Source organism: Perognathus longimembris, chromosome 9 (assembly GCF_023159225.1).
Source record: "Perognathus longimembris pacificus isolate PPM17 chromosome 9, ASM2315922v1, whole genome shotgun sequence".
NCBI classification, from domain to species: domain Eukaryota; kingdom Metazoa; phylum Chordata; class Mammalia; order Rodentia; family Heteromyidae; genus Perognathus; species Perognathus longimembris.
This window is the reverse complement of record NC_063169.1, coordinates 63,999,317-64,016,346: the sequence shown is the minus strand read 5'-3', so window position 1 is coordinate 64,016,346 and position 17,030 is coordinate 63,999,317. Positions and strand designations below refer to the sequence as shown.

The following is a 17,030-nucleotide window of genomic DNA, read 5'->3' as shown; positions in this document are numbered from 1 at the left end:
TATTGCCTCCTTGAAGAAGCCAATTTTTTAGGCATTGTTGAAACTATGGACAATGTTACTGATTTGTAGTGATTAATAACTTGCTTAAAGTGATGCTGTTTGTCCCAGGAAATTCAACGGGTAAAATTGCTTCTCAGAAGAGGCTTAATCAATTTAGATCCCCCCCTTCACCACCACTCTTCAGAATAGGTTGTAGAGGAAACAAGCTTCTTTTAGCTCAGCACTTTCTAGGCAGTAGAGGTCTCTCTAGCGTCTTAACCTGGTACCCATCTTCAGATTTCCTTCCTGAGAGACTCTGAGAAAACCCCAGGCGATGCTCTCATCCTCCAGACTTTCTGGTTTGTGAAGCATGGGTGCTCAGTTTTACACTTCCAGGAATTCCCTCTTCAGGAATAGACAGGCACTGCCCTGAGTATAACACAGGACCCTCTTGTTAGCCTAGTCCCTCCCTATTCCCTATCAACATGGGTAAGGTGGCCAAGGAGCCAAGGTTGTCACTCCTTGTCTTTAACAATTCAAAGATTCGGAGATATCTGAGTTTGGAAAATGCTGCTTCAACATGTCTCTGGGTGGAAAATAAGTGCTGGATGAGCAAGAGGACCGAGGGCTTCGGGCCTCTGTCATGACCACGTGCACACAGCCTGTCCTGTGCTGAGCTACCTCTGCACTGTGGAGTTACCAAGGCAGGCATGCCTCTTCCTCCTGGCTGTGCGACCTGTGCTGCTTCTTCTCTGTGTCAGAGGCAGCATGAGGACCGACTCTGCTTCTCAGATGTTCCTGAAGGTCAAAGGCTGAGAACTCCTTCCTCTGTTGCGTCAGTAACAGAGTAAGGGAAGGAAACTCAAGTGTGCCTAGCTTCTCACTCAGCACCGTTTGGAGAGCAGGGAGCTACCACTTTCATGAATACTCAGAAGTATCTAAGAGGTTCATTGCCAGATACAACTAAAAATAAGCAAAAAGAAAACCTAGTTTGGTTTCATGCAAGTAAAACGAAGAGTGTTTGTAATCCTGGAATCCCACAGCTTGTTATTATACAGTCTCGAAGGAGAGAGATCCCATATTTCCTGTACCTAGAAACATGTCGCTGTTACTGCTTGATATGCATTGGTGCTGTTCCACAATCATCTTCCTTTGAGTCCCTTTGCTTACCTGGTTTCCTTCATCCTAAAAGAAATCCACTGCTTCCATACTTGCCCAATTCATAACTCAGAAAAATCATTCGGGTTCCGAGAATACTTAAATTTTCCTAGAAAGGTGGTAGTTCCATTGCTAAATCAAACAGCAAAAGCCTCTCTCTTGCCCAATGACGTCCATTCTGAAGGAGAGCAAAACCTCTGGACACCAAGGGCCCACCTCTCCCGGCTCTCTGTGGTCAGTGCTGCTGGATTAAGCTATGTGCTGTGCTGTGCTTTCTCCAGACAATACAGACAGAAGTTGTGTCCCAGGCTTCGTTCTACAGCAATCTTCTGCAGTTGAAGGAATCCCTGTTCTCGGTAGCTTCCAAAGAGGATGTGAAGATGATGAAGCTGAACTTGGAACAGCTGGATGAGAGGTGGAGAGACTTGCCACAGATCGTCAGCAAAAGGTTGGTCTGAAAACACCTTCTCAAGCTGTTGACTTGTCTTTCCAGAGGTGAGCTATGCTCTCGAAAGGGACCCGTGCTTTTAGGCAGTAGAGCTTTGTGAGCTTTTGTGGAACACAGATATCTGGGAGATGATTACAGCCGAGGCGAAAACTGTCACCTGTTGAACACAGGTCCTGAAAGATGAGCATTGTGATAAACCTTAACTCAAAAGTTTGGTTTTTTTTTTTTTTTAATTTTTTTTTTTTTTTTTTTTTTTGGCCAGTCCTGGGCCTTGGACTCAGGGCCTGAGCACTGTCCCTGGCTTCTTCCCGCTCAAGGCTAGCACTCTGCCACTTGAGCCACAGCGCCGCTTCTGGCCGTTTTCTGTATATGTGGTGCTGGGGAATCGAACCTAGGGCCTCGTGTATCCGAAGCAGGCACTCTTGCCACTAGGCTATATCCCCAGCCCTCAAAAGTTTAGTTTTAACATCAAGACCAATAATATTGAAGAGAGTAGGCTTACTAAAGTATTTTTTAATTGCTTGTTGTCCATGAGAGAAAATGGTCTCTAAATGCTATGGGTGGCATTTTTCCACCACAGGCATTTTATATCCACCTGCTATTCCACTCCAATGTAGGTCTTTGGAAAAAGTACAGGAAATTGTTTTTACATTATATGGAGGCAAAAAGTAGATTAAATTTTAATTAACTAGATGACGAATGACTGGCATCTCAATCTTGCTAACTAAAAAGGGAACAAATTGTCTCTTTAAATTGGCACTAATTAGCAATATGATATAGGATAAGCATTTAACTTCTCGGGTCATTCTAAATGTTCATTCATTCAGTAAATATTTATTAAGTTTCTGGAATACTGGAGCCCTCTTCTCTGTCTGAGAATCACTCTCTTCTTGGGTGGAGCCTGCGTTTCTTAGCAACTATTTTGGGGGAATCCTTCTGGGTGCCAGGCACCACAGCAATACAAAAGCCACAAAAGTAAGTGAATCCTGACATCAGGGGTTTTACAGATCCTTGTAGGGCAACAAGGAAACCAGTGAGCAGTGATAGAGACAATTACAGAGTGTTGTAGAAACATGCACACACAGAGAGAGAGAGAGAGGGAGAGAGAAAGAGAGAGAGAGACTCTCTTTACAGAGGTAAAGTCAAGAACATTAACACAGCACAAACATGTAAAGGCATTTAGAATATAATTTATTCCTGTAAGGATAATGTTGATTTAAAAACTGAAACTCTAGATACAGATCATTGTAATTAATGTTACTATCTGATTTAGGTTATTTTTAACATCATACTGGGATCTTCAACCGTCTATTATCAGTCAACTAAACTATTTGCTACACAAACACTGATTGGTTCTTGGTCAATTCTTGATTGGTCTCTTGGGGTTACAGTAGTTATCAAAGCAGCTGCAATCCTTGCTTTTGTGGAGGGTCGGGTGGGCTACAGAGGAACTGGCAGAGGTAAATATGTGAACAATGAATGAACACGACTTAAGTACTATTACTTATTATGAAAACAAGAAAATAATTCACCGTGGCAGGGGCCACAGGTGAAGGCATCTTCAGACAGTGAGATTTAATAAAGACTCCCTGGAGAGAGGGGACCTAATTAAGACCCGGATGTGGCATAAGAATCAGACTCTGACCGTACCATGACAGGAAATATAGGCAGAGGTGGCAAAAGGGGCAAAGCCTGTGGGACAAAAGTGGGAGGGGGAGGAGAAGGGGTAGAACTGTGGCACCTGACACTGGAGAAGCCGACCGCATGCTGGTTCCCTGGTAGACCATGTGTTCCCCACTTGAAACAGGAAATTGCCAAGATGTTGAACCATGGCAGAATCCTCTGGTACCAAGGATCCAGGTTGGCCCAGGATCTCAAGGGTGGATGGTAGCGAGGTTAAGTTAGCAGGAGGAGGCAAGCAGCTTTGGACGGCGTTGGAGGCTGGGTAATTGAAGAGAGGATCTGCAGGCAGAGACAAGGAGTGTCCATGTTAGTGAGACACGTGAGGGGCACACAGGGGTCAGGTGAGGTGAGGTGGTATGGAGGAAAGGAGTGAGCCAGAGAACGGTGGAGCACGTGATGGTACTTGTGGGAAAAAGAGCATTTTGGGATTTGCAAACATCCGGAGGTGGGGCCTGTTTACCCGAGGCAACATTGCTTTTTCCCTGGGATAAACTTTATTCCCCTAATATAACACCAACCCTTTCTTTCCACTCGTGGGATGTTTGAACTGTCTCGTCTCCTCCTGCAGGATTAGCTTTCTTCAGTCCGTGGTGGCTGAGCACCGGCAGTTTGATGATCTGCTGCTCTCCTTCTCTGTCTGGATTAAGGCGTTTCTCAACGAACTACAGACTACTTCTGAGATAAGCCTAATGGACCATCAAGTGGCTCGCACTCGGCATAAGGTAAAGCGAGTCCCTGGAAGAACAAAGAAAAACTTATTCAGAAAAGAACTGCAAAGAGATGCGGATTTCTAAGACTCACTGAGCTGTGATGTAAAATTTGATGTGTATGAAGGTGGTTTAGTGATTGAACCTATGGGTACAGCCAATGTGTTATGCAGATAAATTAAACGGCTACTCAGAGAGCTGGGTATGGTAGTGCATGCCTGTAATCCCACCACTTGGAAGGTTCAAACATGATGAAGGGCAGTTTGAGGCCAGTATGGGCTATGTCTGGGATGCCTTAAAATAACCAACAACCAAAACCCTCCAGATAAAATAGTTAAGCGCAGTAAGAAACTTACTTCCTCGTGGTAAATTATTCCTGATGCTAAGTGATAAGAATGCCCATCGTAAGCTTTTCAAATTTGTTTTGGCCCAGTACTGGAAATTGATACAAATCCCAGTGTTTTAACATTAGTTTTCCTGAATGACAGTTTTCTTACCTAGAATGTGATGTAAAACCCATGGCTTATTTCTGTTATTTGTAAATTATACATAACATGCCTTTCCTGGTCCCCCAAACATATTATACATTAGATGTTTCTCCTCAAACGCTGAGATAGCACAGAAAAACTCCCTAACACACTTAACAAGCTAGTTGGCTTTATGAATGGAAAAGCAAACTTCCACCTCCAAGCTTGAGGCAGTTTGAACACATGCAGGAAAATATTAATTGCCTCTCCTCTAAAGAGGCTTGTGAGAGAGATGTTGTCTTTGGGCTGATTGTGGTTCATTGGTGGCTCTCGGGTTCTTGAAAAAAGATAATCTTGAGTTATACAATGGCCAAAGACTTTAAAAGATTTACACCTAGAGCGTCCAGGAACTGGTTTCCACTGCAAGTTTCTGAACGTAAATGTTCTAAGGAAAAAGAGCTCAGGTACTTGGGAGTGTGAAGGAAGCTGTCTAAAGTTTATTGATCAAACTGAGGGCATTCCCCAAGGCCCTTGTGATCAAGGTAGTAATTTCCTGTTTAAATGGGAGTTGTGTCCAGATTTTCGGTAATTTTTTCTGCTGGATTTTGATCATGATTTTTCATGAGCTGGTTGAATTTCTAGAATGTCATTTCCAATAAAACAGATGTCAGATTTGAAATGAATTTAACCAGTTGTATGTAAGATGAACTATGTAGGTGAGCAAAATGGGAAATTTGACAAATGTTTCTGGAAGATTCCCTGTGGATGAGGTTTAAATATTAAGCGCACCGAAATACTCAACATGAATCCTTTAAAAAAAAAAACCATTAAAAAATATCTTTAGGTAGTTGTATACAGGAGTTGCCATTTAACAAAGCAGTTTCAACATGAATCTTGACACCAAACAGCCTGTGGACTATGTGTGTCTTTAACTGAGGAAGCAATAGCTGTCTTCTCTTCCAGGACCATGTGGCAGAAATCCAGAACAAAAAGGGAGAGCTTCATTGTCTGCAGGGCCACATGAAGAAGCTAGGGTCTCTGGGCCGAGTTGAGGATCTCCACCTCCTCCAGGCAAAGGCAGAAGACTGCTTCCAGCTCTTCCAGGAAGCCAACCAGGTTGTGGAGAGGCGGCAGCATGCCCTGTCCCAGCTGGCCGAATTCCTTCAGAGCCATAATTCGCTGTCCGGAGTTCTCCACCGGCTAAGGCAAACAGTGGAAGCCACCAGCAGCATGAACAAGAAGCAGTCAGATGTACTGAAAAAGGACCTCAATGACGCTATCCAAGACGTCAGAGCATTAGAATCCACTGCCCTCAGCCTTGATGGTGTCCTTGCCAAGGCTCAATACCACCTGAAGAGCAGGAGCCTAGAGCAAAGGACTTCCTGCAGAGCCGCAGCAGATCAGCTCTGCTTAGAAGTAGAAAGGATCCAGAACCTTCTGGGGACCAAGCAGAGTGAGGCAGATGCCCTGGCCTTATTGAAAAAGGCATTTCAAGACCAGAAAGAAGAGTTGCTGAAAAGTATTGAAGATATCGAAGAAAGGACAGACAAGGAGCGATTAAAAGAACCCACCTGCCCAGCCCTGCAACAGAGGTATCAAAAAGTGGGGTGGAGGGGAGGAGTTTGTTGTCTCCTCTATTTTTCATTTGCTCTGAGATTAACTTTGGTGCAAAACTTGAATAGCACTATCTATAGCCATTTTTTAAAAAGTTGACAATAACATGAATGACTGCTTTGTTGCCTGAGAAGTACTAGAATTTCTCACTTCCTTAAGAAAGTTTTTCCTCAGGATGGTATTGCACACCTCTGGGTTCTACATAAAAGCACCCAGGTCATATTAGGTGGAAGCAATGTCTTGCCAAGGGGCAAATTCTGTAGCAAAAATGCAGGCAAAGACACAAGTTCTGCCAGTAAAATCCTTGCCTTAGAATGGATCAAACACTTTGGTGGCTAGTAGATGATGTCGTCAGAGGGTAGAAAATGGGGTGGAAAGGTTCTCCCTTGCGGAGAGGAGCTGAGCAAAGTGGCAAGTGGTCATGGGAGACTCTTTCCTGATACAGGAGCCTCCCTTTCGATCTCCTTTTTCCTTCAGAATAGAGCTTCCTCCTCCATCTTCTCAGGGCCACTCTCAGCCCCTGGGAGAGAGAAAGTGGAAATGCAGCCCTACAAAGGTGTTCATAGTTGGTAAGAATCGTGTTGTTCCTGACAACTCCATTTCCAGTTGTCCCTTTTTAATCAGAATCACACATGAGCCAAAGCACTAATGAGGTGACAGTGGAGTCTACCCGATGGTTACAGACCAAGCTCCTGAGGTTACACCCCTTGGGTGTAATATCCATCCATCCATCCATCCATCCATCAGACTATTCTTTTTTTTTTTGGCCAGTCCTGGGCCTTGGACTCAGGGCCTGAGCACCGTCCCTGGCTTCTTCCCACTCAAGGCTAGCACTCTGCCACCTGAGCCACAGCGCCACTTCTGGCCGTTTTCCATATATGTGGTGCTGGGGAATCGAACTGAGAGCTTCATGTGTAGGAGGCAAGCACTCTTGCCACTAGGCCATATTCCCAGCCCCCCATCGGACTATTCTAACAAGGAATGGATAACAAGAAGGTGATTTGGAAAGGAAAGATGGGGCCTTATGCTGGAGGAGGTGGGCAGCATCACTGATGTTGGAGGGTGCCAGGACCCCCCTCTGGCCAGCTCAGGACAGGCTAAAGCTGCTGGACAACAAAGTCAAGTCTGAGCTCAAAAGCCCCGTCAGTATTCCCAACACCGAACACACCAAGGGAACACTAAAAGAAGCTAGGACATTCTTGCAATGATTTGGTGGGGTTATGAAATCTCACCCATGCTGAGACCTCATTGAGCTCCTAGGGGCAAACTCTCTCTGTTCTGTAAGGTAGGGATCATACTTAGACTGCCCACGGCCACTTCCTTCCAGGAGCTAAGCTCTAAAACCATGCCAGAAGGCTACTTGTGGCTGCTTCTCATAGATATTCGAACAGTTTTATACTAGAGACAAAAGGCCAGATCATTTTCTCATAGTGCCCTCTTCAATAAAATAATTTAAGATATTTAAGTTTTAAAAACAGATGCTTTCCATAGAGCTTAGAAAAGGCATCACAATTTTGGAGGAAGCAATTCTGATTGTGAAATGTAATTATTAGTGTGGGCTGGACTCATAACTCAGAAAAGTGTTCCTTATGAAAGACCATGTGGTAACAATTCATCTACTTGGCATATAGAATTAGCCTCTTGGAAGTCTTAAAGGGAAAAGAAGGCAAGCTTTGTAGAAGGTTAAGAGTGAATGGTGACAGTGACTTTCCATGTTTACTCAGACATACTCTGAGTCAGATTTTAAGAGTTACCTTTTCATCAATTGTCATAATCCTTTTTTGAAGGTTGTAAGGCTTGAACTCAGGGCCTGGGCCCTGTCCCTGAGCTCTTTTGGTCAGGGCTAGTGCTCTACCACTTTGAGCTACAGCTTCACTTCTGGTTTTTGAATGGTTAATTGGAGATAAATGTCTCACAGGGACTTTTCTTCAAGGGCTGTCTTTGAACCTTGATCCTCAGATCTCAGCCTCCTAAGTAGCGATGATTATAAGCATGAGCCAGAAGTGCCTGGCTCTAATCAATTTTTATAAATTTTTCTCATTGTCTAGATGTTTGCTTCTAGATTCTTAGGCTTACTCCTTTAGAATATTTACACTCAAGTCACATTTTCATTGGCAGGTTGAGAGTGTTTAATCAACTAGAAGACGAGCTGAATTCTCATGAGCATGAGCTGTGCTGGTTGAAAGACAAAGCGAAGCAAATTGCCCAGAGAGATGTAGCTTTTGCTCCTGAAGTCGATAAGGAGATCAACCGCTTAGAAGTCACCTGGGATGACACCAAAAAACTCATTCAGGAAAAGTAAGCTGCAATATCTGGGTTGGCTGGAAGGCTTGTTAGCAATTGTGTGACATTGGACTTTGCCTCTTACTTTGGATTGAGACAATCAAGAGTTGAAAAGCTTTTACCATGAACACAGACCACTCTAAACACACTCATGCCTAATGAATTATTTTTCACAAGGCTACAGAAGCAATCTGATGGAGAAAATGTTCTCTTCAATAAAACACATGAATGCTGGAACATTTAGTTCTTCATATGTATTTAAAACATGCAATTCAAAACGCTTCATGTCATATGCATAAAGTACCTCTGAGACCAAATTGAGATAATGTTGGCCATTAATGTTGGCCATTAATGTTGACCTTTAAAATTCAACCATATTATGCAAACTTTATCCCATTTTATAAAATATCTTCTAGGTTGTAATTTCTGTGTAATTGCTCAGTATACACTAGAGCTTATTCAATCATTGGCTGATTTCTTGTTTTTATATTATTTGTCTTTTATTATAAATAATGGTATCAGGAGTATGGTTTTACCAAAATCTTAATATACACACAGTCTTGTTTTTATGGGGAAAATGCATGTGTAGAATTGCTTGCTTAAAAAGAAAAGACACAAGACTTACTTCCTTTGATCATTTACAAGGGATTCGTAATCAAAACAATTCATTACATTGCATTGGAAGAGAAAAAGCTCCTATGTATTTTCATTACTGAACTATGTTTTGCTTCCTTTGGTTTGGTTTGGTTTTGTGGTTGCTTCTTTGCTTGTCCCTAACTTATGCTACTGTGGAGTAATTAAAATAGCATGGCAAAAATAACATTTTAAAAAGAAAAATATTTGGGTGACTCATGTAAACACACTGGAATTGGGGAACGTTTTGTAACTTGGAATTAAGTAGCATGAACCAGCCACATTCTTTTGACCTCAGCAGGGGCAAGTGTGTTTTTTTTCTGTTGGTTTCAATGTCCGCCTATGAGTGGTCATGTAATGATGTACCCGGTGCCACCGTGTGGACCTTGTTCTTGCACTAACTGCTGTTGTCTTCAATCATTGTAGCCAGACTCAGTGCTGTGGACTTATTGACTTAATGAGGGAATACCAGAACTTGAAGTCTGCAGTAACTAAAGTCCTAGAGAATGCCAACAGTGTCGTGGTAGCCAGAACTGTTGTAAAAGATCAGGAAGACCTTCAGTGGGCTTTTTCTAAGGTAAATTTGCAATGTCATTATGTGTATAGATGAATGTATCTGTTTAGATTCATAGAGCCCTTCTCTTACAGTTCTTCTTGTCAATACATTTAGATATTTGCTATCTTAGCTAATAAGCTAAAATAGGCTTTTAAAACTAGAATTAGTTAGGCTTTTAAAAAGAGAATTACTGATACCATGGTATTCCTGTTACTCAAGCAAATGAAATCTTTTCTGTAGATTGATGTGCAGACACACCTACCTGCATATAAATGATTAGTTCATTAATTTCTGCATAAGCTCAACCATGAATTAAATTTCCCTGATGTAAGTGGCTCGATGTTTTCTTATTTTGTATTATCTTTAAGTAGGTGTACAAAGACGTTTCTATTCAACATGTCAGCTTATGAGTATAATGCATCTTGGTCCATGTCACTCCTTTGGCTTGAAACTCTTATCACTGATGATTAATTAAGGAAACATTTATGTCCGCAGCATGAAATTGCCAAGAATGAAATGAACTGTAAACAGAAAGAGCTGGACAGTTTTACCGGTAAAAGCAGACACCTGTTATCAGAGTTGAAGAAACTCCACAGCAGCGACGTGACGGTGGTGAAGGCAGACACGGAGAGCATGGTGGACAGGTGGCTGGATGTAAGAGCACCCTGGGCATCTGTGCACATTCAGTAGCTCAGCTCTCAATCAAGCTTCTCGGCTGAGAACTATTCAGGGATGTGAATTCCATTTTGAGCTGTCAATGCTAAGTATAAAATGATAGTCTGAAGAAGAAGAATATTCATATGAGTTTTTGTGCAAGAATCATTTGCATTATTTGGGGGGAGCAGGCCTTAGGCTTGAACTCAGGACCTATGTTCTGTCCCTGAGCTATTTTGTGCAAGGATGGCACTCTACCACTTAGCCACAGCTCCACTTCTGGCTTTTTGGTGGTGAATTGGAGATAAGAGTCTCATGAGCTTTCCTGCCTAAGCTACCTTCAAACCATGATACTCAGATCTCTGCTTCCTGAGTAGCTGAGATTATAGGCGTGAGCCACCAGCAGCTGGCAACGTTATTTTGATAAAGCTTATGGGCAGGTTTTTTTTTGGTGGGGGGGGATTTCACTTACTAGTTTCATTCATAACAAATTACATCTGACTTTTTTCTTCTCAAAACTCTTGAATTATGGCCCAAACCTGAATAACTTACCAAGATCTTACAGAATGCTAAACCACACATACAAAGTACTAAGGCTATAGTCTCGCATTGAAAACACTGAACTTCTAATGTATATGCTTGGGTTTTAGTTCTTTAGTCAGGGAGAGGGTACTGAGGTTTGAATTCAGAGCCTCATGCTTGCTCGGGTTGATTGCCAGCTTGATTGCTTGGTACTCTACCACTTGAGCCGTGCTCTCAACCTAGACTTTGCTACTTGTTTTGAAGATGGTGTCTCTTGGACTTTTCTTCCCAGGCTGGCCTGGAACTTTCACTCCTCCAGATCGCAGCCTCCCTAGTAAAGAGCACAGGTGTGAATGAGCCATCAACGAGCAACTCTTTCTCTGTATCATTTCCTCATTATATGGCCCTGGAGTGCATCCCTTGATCTTCCTAGAACTTAATATATCTATCCCTCATGCGTATTTTTACCTTACTTTTGAGCTAAAATATCCAATGGTCCTGCTACCTGCATTATCAATATCTAGGTTCCGAAGTTGGTTAACCAACAATAGACGCCCTTACTTAGTAAGCTAAATTTTGTAATTTACACATTGATGTGTGTGCAAATATAACTTTAAAAACTTCGTATACCTCTTCTTTAAAGGTACTTCATCGAGGAAGAGTTAAAACAACAATACTTGAAATATGTAAAAGTTGGTTTTTCCTCCTATGTATTTTCTTATATTAGAAATATGCTCGAATCTAGCCCATTTGCTATACAAATAATCATGCTCATGGTGCTGCTTTGAAAATTTATGTACCTTATGGCTAGGGATGGACCTTAATCCTGAACAATTCATCTTAACATAGTTCTATTTCTGTGGCATGTGTAGTACTTGCGCTGCCATTAGTACCTCAGTTAACTGTGAATGTTATATACCAGCAATTCAAACAACTCTCCCCGTAATGGAAATGATCTGTGTGTTGGTCAGCGTTTATGTAATGAATCAGTCACTCCAGTTAGCTTGCAATAATTTCTATAAAACTTTGTCAGTCAGAATATAATTTTCTAGATAAGAAAGCATCGGCAAGTTTTTGAGAGTTGTAAAGCCTCATGCTCCTAGTGACACTTACGTTTTCTATCCTAGGTGTCAGAGAAAATTGAGGATAATATGGACCGGCTGAGAAAAAGTCTGTCCATCTGGAATGATGTCCTTGTAAGTAAAGAAGAAATCGATGGATGGTCAAACAACTCTCTTCCACAAGTAGCAGAAAACATGAGCAACTTGAACGATAGCCTCAAAGTGGAAGAATTCCTTAAAGAATTTGAGGTAATGAAGTACTAGTCATCCATTTTGATGATTGAAAGGCAGAGCATGAGGATTCTAACTACTTGGGAAGTAGATATAGGAGGATCACAGTTTGAGGCCAGACCAGGCAAAATATTAGCGAGACCAATCCAAGCTGCAGGCCAGGCTACAGTGTGCATGCCTATAATCCAAGATGCATGTAAATTGGCGGATCACAGGGTAGAGCTACACCAGGCAAAAATACAAGACCCTATATGGAAGGTAAAATAAAGGAAGAAAGGTCTGGGAATCTGACCAAGGTGGTGGTAGCAAAACCCTTTGTTCCAACTCCAGAACTGATAGAAGAAGAGGAAGAAAGAGGAGGAAGGCAAAGGGGAGGAAGAGGGTTGCCAAAAAACTAAATTGTAAATGAACACACAATATGTTATATTAAAAGCAGAGTTAAGGAATATTCAGAATCCATCTCATTCTGACTCCACGTAGAACTGTACTCCGGGCCCCGGGTCATTGGTAACTGTTAGGTACTTAGCACAGACAGCAGCTTGGGAACCGCGGGCTGCCTGTGTCCTCCAGACCCATATGCAATAAAGTCGTCCAAATGCTATCGCCTGTTGTCTAGGTAGAAGCAGCCATTGGTAAGCCAGCCTCCTGGTGCTGCCCTCGGTACCCCCGGGAGTCTGGGAGCCTCAGAGCTCATTCAGTCTGACCAGGGTCAGTCCTGCAGAGATGAGCTCTTTGGCGAGCTAGTCCAGCTAGTGCCCAGCAGAGGCCACGCCCATGCAGCGTGGGGTGCATGCAGACCCTGGGGCGTGAGCCCACGATTGCTCAGCCGACTCCTGAAGAAGATCCTCACTACATTTTTATGTGTAAGCAAATGACTTTCTCAAAGGAAAGAGTGTCAGCAAGCTTGTGTTTCCAGGGCACCAAATTGCCCTTCTTTTAAAACGAGAGAGCATGTTCATTGGCTATCTCTTTGTAGCTCCAAACGAATAACAAAGCTTATAAGCAACCTTACTCAAAAGCGGTCCTATTGGTCTTTCTTCTTTAGTATATTAGTGGGGTCTTTTGGGGGTAGGAGGAGACAGTAAGTAAAATACAAGAATTCAGTGTTCCAAAGAATCGATTTCTGCTTTAATATCCTACTGATTTGCATTTGTTTCTTCTATCACATACTAGCCGCTGTGATTAAGCTTTGTGGATATGTTTGAAGAACTTCGGCAACTGTTTATGTTGCTATGGTAACGGGAAAAGTTCTACTAATGAATAAATGACAGCCTATTAGAAATTCCTGCCAACGCATGGGTTTTAGTTGGTTTTCATATTTTCCAAGAGGGTTTTCCCCCCTCTAATATAAGAGCAGGAAGAAAGTTCCACATACCCCTTCTCCATTCCAAGTGAACCTTAATTGTAACATTTTCCGCTCTCATGAATAAAAACAGTCCTCAGAAAGTGAAATGTATTTTTTTTCCACTGGCTCAACCTTAGTTTCTTGACTGTTAACTCTGGAAACCATGAAATGCTAGATCGAGCTTGCCCCTGTTTCTAATGCATTCATTCTGTGTGGCTACTTTGTCTTTCATCTTGATAGTGTGAAGTCAAAAACAAAGCCTTGAAACTGGAAGAACTGCATTCCAAAGTTAATGATCTCAAGGAATTAACTAAAAATTCAGAAACACCAACAGATCTTCAAGTAAGTGAGCCGTCAATTTTGTAATATCATATTTATATAATAATATAGTGTGTACACATGTGTATTGTATATATATGTATATAGTATGTATATGTGTGTATTGTGTATATGTGTACTTACACATATACACATGGTCATTGTCATCATCAGCATTTCAGGCACACATGTGAGTCTTTAAAGACCTGGGGGCTAAAGAGTAACATCTGTAGAAATCCTTGTACCAGTATCCAGAGACAGAGAGAGAGAGAGAGAGAGAAAGAGAGAGGTGGGTGGGTGGGTGGATGGATGGATAAATAGATAGATAGATAAGTATGAATTCACGTCAAACATTATAATAAGAGTGACTCTTTTTTCCTTACTAAGTTTTGTAGCATCATCAGGTGGCTTGATCCCAGGGCCCTTTTCATGTCTAGACAGGTAGAGGAACCCCTGTAATGAATAGCTGTCCCATTGGTGCTTTCCTAATAATTTACTCAGTAGCTGGATTTGGAGAGAGGACCTCTGCAAACCCTTCTTCATGGCTTTTTAATGGCTCAAATACCTGGGAATCATGAGGCAGAAACAGACAGGCCAAGGCCACCTAGGGAACTGGGGAAAGTCAGTGACTTCATCCTCTAAGCATGTGGCTTAGAAGATCTCATGCCTGGGAGCCCCCTAGCCTCTTGACTAAGGGTTTTACTGTACCTTAAGCTAATATAATTTTGTTGCTCTCGTGGCTTTTGTCTTCATTGTCTTCCTTTCCTCTACCTTTGCCACTATGTTTTTGCATTGACCTAACTCATCGAACTAGCTGATCAGCCGTGCCTCCACTTTACTCTATGAGATATGTGCATGGACGTTAGAAGTTCCACCAAAAGCAAAGGAGGGAATAGTCACGGCCCAAACGGTGAAAGACTGTTTGTGTCTGTCACCTCTTATTGTTGGGGGTATTGTTGGACAAAAGTTCCAACTATTACAGAGTGAAGGTGGAGCCAGAATTTTAGAAACAAGCCTCTCTCTCTGTCTCTGTCTCTGTCTCTGTCTCTGTCTCTGTCTCTCTCTCCCTCTCTCTCTCTCGCCTATCAATATCAAGAAGTGTGGATGCCTCAGTTGACTCCAAATCACTGCAGAAGGATTTCATAGGCACTACTTAGGGAGCGAGAGTAAGATATTTGTCCCCTGCATTGACAGATACCAGAATCTAGCTTTTCGCCTGATAGGCAGGCAGGATGGCTGACTTACCTGTATTTGTCAAAGGGGAATTGGCTTTTAGGGTAGTCTGTGTCTCACAGTTGGTTTGGGGTGATTACTCAGCAGTGAGTCACGACAGAGGAAAGGCAAGAGGCCTCAGCACCAGAAATCAAATGTGTCACAGTCTGAGGAAGGACAAACAAAGGGTCAGGAACTTTGGGGTCTGTGACCCTGCATTTCAGGGAAACTTCAGGTACCAGCTACAAGGAGAATCCCCCCAAAATACCCACAGACCAAAGGGAGTAAAATCAGAAATGTGAAAACCACATTGCTGCTCTGACTCCTGTCCCATGATCCAGAACTGGGATTGGCTACCACCCCTCCTTGCCTGGTCCAGTTACTCGTTAGGTTTGGCGACTTGTGCTCCCTCATTTTCTGCCTGGAAAAGCCACATGACGGTTGGGGTGATTTCCATGGTGAGGCATATGTGTTCTTCACACAGATGCCCATAAACAGGATTCCTGCTGGATGAGTGTACAGTCTTCCCGGACTTTCACAAGATATCCTGCCCTCTGTTCAGTTTATAGAAGCCGACTTACGGCAGAAACTGGAGCACGCCAAGGAAGTTACTGAAGATGCCAAAGGGACCTTGAAGGATTTCATTGCGCAAAGGACGCAGGTGGAGAAGTTCATCAAAGACCTCACAACGTGGCTGGCAAAAGTGGAAGAATTGTTGATGAGATGTGCCCAAACCGAGACCTGTGAGGGGCTGAAGAAAGTTAAGGTAGGTCATAAACTAGCTCTAAGGGACTCCAAAGGAACGGTCCTGAGTTCTGCTCTTTGTGGTAACTGCAGTGGAGTTGTCATCTCTGCTTTCCCTGACTCACAGCGGATGTGCTAGCACCCAGATCAACTACTTCACCACATTGATACAGCTTAGTAGCATGTGAAGGACTGGAGACAGGTGTTAAGAAATGAGTGGAAGATGAAAGACAGAATGCCTGAGTTGCTCTGAGGCCTAAGCTATGCTTGCTAATATATGAGCATTTGGTTTGGTAAAAGAATGAAGTCTGTGGAAAAACAATCTGACTTTTCATCAGTTTTCTGTTTTTCTTTTGCCAGTCCTGGGCCTTGAACTCAGGGCCTGAGCACTATCCCTGGCTTCTTTTTGGTCAAGGCTAGCACTCTACTACTTGAGCCACAGCACCACTTCTAGCCGTTTTCTACATATGTGGTGCTGAGAAATTGAACCCAGGGCTTCATGTATATGAGGCAAGCACTCTTTCCACTAGGCTATATTCCCAGCCTTTTTTTTTTTTTTATCAGTTTTCATGCTCTCTCTCCTCCTTGTTTTTTCTCTTTCTTTCTTTTCTTATGGCTTCTTGAGACAGAGTTGTGCTATATTATAGTTGAGGTTGGCATTGACCTTATTCTGTTTCCAGGCTGACCCTGAACTTGCCCCCCCTTCTAAATGTGTGATTTGTAATGTATGCACTGTGTATACTGTGACACCCACCTCCAGGTAGTTTTCATCACTTTTTTTTTTTTTTTTTTTGCCAGTCCTGGGGCTTGGATTCAGGGCCTGAGCACTGTCCCTGGCTTCTTTTTGCTCAAGGCTAGCACTCTGCCACTTGAGCCACAGCGCCACTTTTGGCTTTTTCTGTGTATGTGGTGCTGAGGAATCGAACCCAGGGCTTCGTGCATGCTAGGTGAGCACTCAACTGCTGAGTCACATTCCCAGCCTACTTAATTATTTTTATGAGATGATTATTTTCATCTAGAGAATATATGCATATGTATGAATATTTATTAAAAAGCTGAGAAAACATTCCACTTCTGTGCCATCTATCCATATTAGAAGATGATATTTCTTGTTGATTGTTAAGGATACTTTGAATTGCGTTTTCAATATTTGTAAGGGTTCTTTTCTTGACATGGTTTCCTATACATGAGACTAAAGATATATACTTTTTTAAAATTAAATATGGGTACTCTTAGTGTGGCTTGTGACCTAGAAATAAAACCCAAGTGGTGGCCTGGGGATATGGCCTAGTGGCAAGAGTGCCTGCCTCCTATACATGAGGCCCTGGGTTCGATTCCCCAGCACCACATATACAGAAAATGGCCAGAAGTGGTGCTGTGGCTCAAGTGGCAGAGTGCTAGCCTTGAGCAAAAAG

At 42.7% G+C, this 17,030-nt stretch overlaps 1 protein-coding gene across 1 annotated transcript in view; it reads left to right on the top strand.

The window, feature by feature from the left end:
- The window catches only part of Syne1 (spectrin repeat containing nuclear envelope protein 1), a 367,506-nt gene that overhangs the window by 137,934 nt on the left and 212,542 nt on the right, over positions 1-17,030 (top strand). Inside the window, 9 exon segments of the mRNA XM_048354307.1 lie at positions 1,419-1,585; positions 3,837-3,990; positions 5,406-6,034; positions 8,175-8,354; positions 9,399-9,549; positions 10,024-10,182; positions 11,832-12,014; positions 13,582-13,683; positions 15,434-15,637. Coding sequence (XP_048210264.1) covers positions 1,419-1,585; positions 3,837-3,990; positions 5,406-6,034; positions 8,175-8,354; positions 9,399-9,549; positions 10,024-10,182; positions 11,832-12,014; positions 13,582-13,683; positions 15,434-15,637 — 1,929 coding nt within the window.